The 6,255-nt window shown below is 31.5% G+C and overlaps 1 protein-coding gene across 1 annotated transcript; it reads right to left on the bottom strand.

Moving 5' to 3' along the window:
• Positions 1 to 364: 364 nt before the first annotated feature.
• On the bottom strand, positions 365 to 4,267 carry LOC129916869 (uncharacterized). The gene is made up of 2 exons (XM_055997063.1): positions 1,974 to 4,267; positions 365 to 1,883 (listed from the first exon to the last, which is right to left on the bottom strand). The coding sequence occupies exons 1-2, from the start codon at positions 3,855 to 3,857 to the stop codon at positions 1,308 to 1,310; spliced, it is 2,460 nt and encodes an 819-aa protein (XP_055853038.1). The 5' UTR covers positions 3,858 to 4,267; the 3' UTR covers positions 365 to 1,307.
• Positions 4,268 to 6,255: the final 1,988 nt, after the last annotated feature.

The following is a 6,255-nucleotide window of genomic DNA, read 5'->3' as shown; positions in this document are numbered from 1 at the left end:
TATACAAAATAAAATAAATATAAAAAAAATCTATAAACTTATAAAATAAAAAATTTATTCTAACATTAAAAAGGATTTATTTATATAGTAAAAATTGGTGATTACAAAAAAAACATAATTATTTTAATTTTTTTTTTCAAAACTCAATTCTTTAAATAGAAAAAGGTTAACTTTAAATAATTAACTTTAAATAATAGAGACAAACAAAATATAAATTATTAACTTACCCCTACTTTTTTTTGTTTAAAAGTATTAAAAATGAGTAATAAATTAATAGATATACATTTAAAATGTTTGTTAATAAATTAAAATTTAGAAAAAAACAATTTTTTTGAAATAACATTTAGTAAAGACGGTTTGAGGATTGTTTTCTTTTTAGATAATAAATTTAAGGTACAAGTCAAAAACTGCAAAACAAATATTTAAAGTCTCAAATCCAAATACATAATAAAAAAAATGATATTTTTTTTTTACAAAATAAAGAAAAACACAACAATAATGAAAAATTCAAATCAATATAGTACTTATAACAATAGAACAATAAATACATAAGGGATTTTGAATAAAATCCTTAATAAAGTTCAATGAACCAACACGACTTTACGTCCAGTTCACCATAATATTAAAATTGTCCCTGCCAGAGTTTCAATGCTAGATAAAAATCTGGCGCCAAAAAATATGAAACATCTGTCCTCTCTTTTCTAGGAATTGCATGGATTGTATTATTATTCTTGAAGAAGGTATAGGAAAGGAATATATTCCTGTTGCTTGTGTGTATCCATTAAAATAACCACACACTTTTAAGACGATAAGTTCTTTAGTACGAGAAGTAGACGATGAAGAAAAGTACCCCTTGAACGAGTTCCCTTTTCATCACCTTTCCTTTATAATTTTATTATTGTGTGCATATAAAAAGGAACTTCTTTCAAAAGGAAAGACATTCTTCATTGCGATAACAATAAAAAAAAAAGGAAGAAGGAGGAACAACAACTGAATAGAATTTCTGGGGGAGATCCTCCATGCGAAACGTTCGTTATTCATTTTTGATGAGGGTTAACATCATAGACCTCATACTCGATCATTTATGCAACAATGACAGACATTGTGTCACATGGTAACTTGTTATGTAAATAGAATCCATTCACATAAAATTATTTGGAATATGTCTGTGTTCGTGATCGTAATCACCATAAATTAAAAATACTTACAACAACCTACGGAGGGAAAAGAAAAATTACAAAAGAAGATATACCTATTGACTATACTTAAAATTCTATCTCTCTGTCTTATTTGTAGGTCGTCTTGGTCTACACATTCCTCGTCTTAAGTGGACTCTTTATGACCTCCATGGTGGGTAGTAAGTTTTCTTTACCAGGGAACAGGACAGTCTTCAACGTCTTTGGGGTCCTTGGGGTACGTGGTGATCTTGGAGTCCTCGGTGTTGTATTTTGACAATTCTTTGGAGTCCTAGGCAAGCTCTTGGGAGTATTATTAAGTTTCTCCTTTAGCAGCATATCTTTCATTTCATTATTATCTTCATTCGATGATAGAAGCCAATTTGTGATCTTATCACATTCAGCTTTCAATTGTGAATCAATAAGAACTTCTTGATCGTCTGTGTCCTTCTCAGCAATACATTTGGAACTCTCATTTGCCTTTGATTTGAGTGAAAGATTCTCAAGTTTCAAAGTTTCATTTTCATCCTTCAACTTGGTCAGGCATTTATCTTTATTATCGATTTCCAACTGAGCCAATTCCAGCACTGTTGCAAATTCATCTAGAGCTTTGCGCATATCGGCCATATAAACCTCACGATTATCATCTTTATTCTTCAGATCCAGGTACATTTCAATGTATTTGTCGACATTCTCATCGATGCGTTCCTGAAAAGTGGTGGCAATTTTATTAAATTTTCCCAATGTTTCCTCCTCAGAGGTGAGCATATCACTAAACATGTTTTCTTTAGCTCTCACCTCATTTTGTAAAGCCATCGATGATTCCCGCAAGGCATTCAGATTCTTCTCACTTTCGGCCAAATCCGTTTTCAATGCAGTCAGCTCATTTTGCAATTCAGTGTAATTGGTTTCGAGTTGGATTTTAGCAGCTTGTACTGTCTCAAGTTCAGTCTTTAATGTTTCGACATCAGAATCGGATTTTTTCAAACGTTCCATAAGAATATTGACTGTGGAACGAGTATTGCTAAGTGTTAGTTGATAATTGTACTTCTCTGTAATGGTCTTTGCCATATCGGCTTTGATGTCTACAACTTGCTTTTGTAGAGTATCGGTCAATTGAATGTAATAATCAAGACCCTTTCGCAGTTGTTCTTCGTATTTTTGTATTTTTTCATCACGTTCTCGGAGCATGTCATTGGTAGATTCGAGAAGAATCATAACATCTTGTTTCTCAAGTTCGATTTTGATAACTTGATTCTCTGCTTGCTGTTGTCGTTTATTGAGTTCACTTCGCCAATAGTTTCTCTCACGTTCGATTGTCTGTTCCATATTCGATTCAAGTTGTTTGATCTTTTGTTCAGCTTGATTTTCGACACAACGAACTTTGTCATCAGCTTCGGCAAGAATCTGTTCAAAATTGATGAATTTTTGTTTTTCTTCTTCGAGTGAACGAATTGTATCACGATGGGCATCAATTTCACAATTTTTATCCAACACTTCCTCTTGGAGATTTTGAATAAGTTCGGATTTTGTAGCCAAATCATTTCGCAGAGAGTTCTTTTCATTTTTCAGAGATTCTAACTCAACGAAAGTGTTTTTAGTCTCAACGGCATAGGATAAAGCATCAGTTTCGATTTGTACTTTAAGTTTGCTAACTTCATCTAAGAGTTCGACATTTTTGGCTTTGATAGTTTCAATTTCTTTCAAGCTTTCTGAATGTTCTTCATTGGTACGAGAGAGATTTGCCTTAAGTTCGACAATTTCTTCGTTTAATTTTTCAATTTTTTCGTTAAGATTCGAATTTTCACTGAGATTTTGTTCATAGTGCAAAGTGAGAGACCCACACTTGATTTCCAACTCTGAATTGATGGTCTTGAGTTGGTTCAACTCGGTCGAGTGGGATTCGGTGAGATTTTTCAATTCGATTTCGAAATTATTAGATTTCTCTGAGAGTTGGGATTTCTCCAAACTCAAACAATCGATAGTGTTTTTGTAATTTCGATTTTCTTCAGTCAACTCACTGACGAGTGATTCATTTTTGGCCAAAATTTGTGAATTCTCTTCTTTGAGACGTGATTCGGTTTCCTTCAGCTGTTCAACATGACGCTTTAAGACATCAATTTGACTCAAATAATTCTCCAAGAGTTCATTTTTGGATCTAATTTCAAATTGTAACGCTTCTTTGCCTTTTAAATTTGAAACAGACTTTGTGCTTTCTTTAATGGGGGTCGAACTGGTCGAATGATGATGATGATTATGATGGAGGGGTGTTGAGGCAGTTGTGGTAGCCGCTGAAGAACTACCAGTTGATGTCAAATCGGAATGTTGTCGGAAACGTAAACGATGCGGCAAAGAAGGGGTTCTAAATAAACGCATACCCTTTTCTTTTAAACTTATCTTTTCCTTGGTTTTGCCTTCTTTGGATTCTTTAGCTGAAGCCGAGGCACCATTTGCTCGAACGGCGTCTTTGAAAAATTTCTCAATTTGTTCTTTACGTTCTGGATGAGCAGTAGAGCCCAACGATGATGATGACGATGTGGCAGAGGACGACGATGACGACGATGTGGGTGCAACAGTTGTGCCTGTAGAAGTTGTTAATGTTGCCGCTACTGAGGCAGCTGAAGGAGAATCGCATATATCAACATCGTTGAAACGCTTCAATTTTGCTTTTGAGAACGACATGATTTTAAGGTTTTTAGTGTTTTTCAAAAAATTCTTAAAAAATGCACAAAAATTATATAAAAAATATTTAATACAAGCAAAAAAACACTACAAGTCTTTAAATAATACAAATATTTAAACAAAAATAAATAAAAAATTAGAACAAAACAAAAAAATAGTAAATAATTATTTAAACAAAAAAAAAAAGTTATTAGTAGTTGAACAATTTTTTTTTAAACAATTTCAAACCCGAACCTAACGCGGCAACAAATCAAACCTAACTGAGTTGGACTTCCTTATTTTGCAGACGGTAAACCTTCCATCCAATTTTGTGTGTTTCCCTCTTTTCAGATCCTTATCCTAGACTAGATCTTTTTCTTGATGGTGTTGGTTGGGGTTTTCCCGCGCTCATATTGAGTTCTCCTTAGGGAATATATGTATCTACAAGAAATAATAACACACGTCACACAAAATTAAAAAAAAAAAAAAAACTGGAAAGGTGCACCATGGCCATGGTTTGTAAAGGTAAGTAAGTTAATAAATAAAAACGGTTGTAGAGGGATTTACGGGGATTATTCGGTACAAAAGGTAGAAACGGGAAATAGGGGTGGACAAAAAAGGGATGATGACTATTTTTTTTTTTTGTTCTTTTATTTCTATATAGGATCTTACATAGGTATACTAAAGTTGTTGGTGTAGTTATTTGAAGGAAACAACAACTGGTGGTTGAAGAAAATAAATAAAATATAAGAAATTCGAGACGAGAAGGACGTTTCGTTATACTTTATTGTTATGCTCGTAATTTTGTTAGCTGCAAGGGAATTTCAATTGAATGTCAGTTTTTTTTTAGCAGTAGGATTTTTTTTTGGCGGGCGGTAAGGACAGATTCTAATTGCATGATTATAAGAAAGTAAGGTAAGTCTCTCTATGCAACCATCACAGCTGGCTCTAGTCGGGTTGTTATTTGTACATAGGTGGAAACCAAGATAATAACATGGTTTACGAGAATGTGTAGAGAAATTAGTTCTGCAGATCATATTCGCTTCAAAGAACCGTATTTAAAATTATTTATTTATTGCTGATTACGAATCTTGTTTAGTTCGTTTTCGTTTTAAAGATTCCAAAGAGCTGAGCAATATTTTGGATTTTTCATTATAATTTCTCAAAACTGACTGAAAACAATTTTAATATTTAATTAATGTAAAAAATAAAATCAAATGCAAGAATGAGTCCCATTTTTTTGCTCATATTTAGTTAAATGATAGCACAGAATAAAAATATATAAAAAGTTCCTGCCTCCAAATAGAAACGAAGTTATTAAAAAAAAATTCAGTAATTTCCAATTTTCGAAAAATTGATTTTTTAAAAACAAATTTTCAAATACATTTATATTTTTTTATTAGTTAATAATTTTACATAATTTAATAGTTATGAGATTTAAGAGATTCCATGGAACTGTTTTCTTTGTTTCTGACTTTCTTGTAAACAACTAAACTGGTCGAAAAAATCAAAAATATGAAAAAAAAAAACAATTTTGGATAAAAAAAAATATTTAATTTTTTTAAAAAAATCAATTTCATGAAAAAGAGGTAAAAACTTTTGAAATATTTTTTTGGTGTTGATCAATATTTTCTTAAAAATCGCATACCTTTATTTCTGAAATATGTTGGAGAATCGTTATTCGTACAAAATTACATTAACAAAAAAATTAAAATTCTTCTTTATAAGAGAAATCAAATTGCATCATTCGCTTTGATTGTGTTCAAAAATTAAACAAAAAAAAAAAATTTTTTATTCATAGGTATGTATTTTCATAATGCAGCATTTTAAACAAAAAAAACTGCAACTTTTTAAGACTAGACTTAATTTTAATTAGATGGGAATTTTTCTACCCCTAGCAATATGTTATGTATTCTTGATTTACCTTTATGTACCAATCCCTCAACATACATATATATGTATACCTGCCTACCTACGGTTATAAGTTGTTAGCAGAGGATTCAATTTTGTTGTATGTGTGTATACAAAATATCCATATAACTGAATAAGTAATGTGAAGTCGCAGAAAAATTACTGCGTAGAATATTAGTACTACGCATTTTGAAATTGGTTCATATCATTTGCATTTTGGTTAGATGGCAGGTATTATTTTACTTGCTGAACTGTTCGACGTTGCTTGGATGTGCTTAAAAAGAAAAAGTCTAACTCTTCAGCATTTTGTTACGAGAAAGCACAGAGAAATGATATTTCAATAGATTTTTGTAGTTACCTTCAATGCACAAGTTGATTGATTCGCAGAATGAGAACATTAGAGATTAAAGCGCGTGAATTGCGAGATTGCAATGTTTTGCGAAAATCAACTCGAGTCTATTAAAAAAAAAAATACAACCAAATAAAACTGCTAAACATTTATTTAAGA

Source organism: Episyrphus balteatus, chromosome 3, assembly GCF_945859705.1.
Source record: "Episyrphus balteatus chromosome 3, idEpiBalt1.1, whole genome shotgun sequence".
Taxonomy (NCBI): domain Eukaryota; kingdom Metazoa; phylum Arthropoda; class Insecta; order Diptera; family Syrphidae; genus Episyrphus; species Episyrphus balteatus.
Note: the sequence above shows the minus strand (reverse complement) of the source record. Positions and strands in the feature narration are given on the sequence as shown.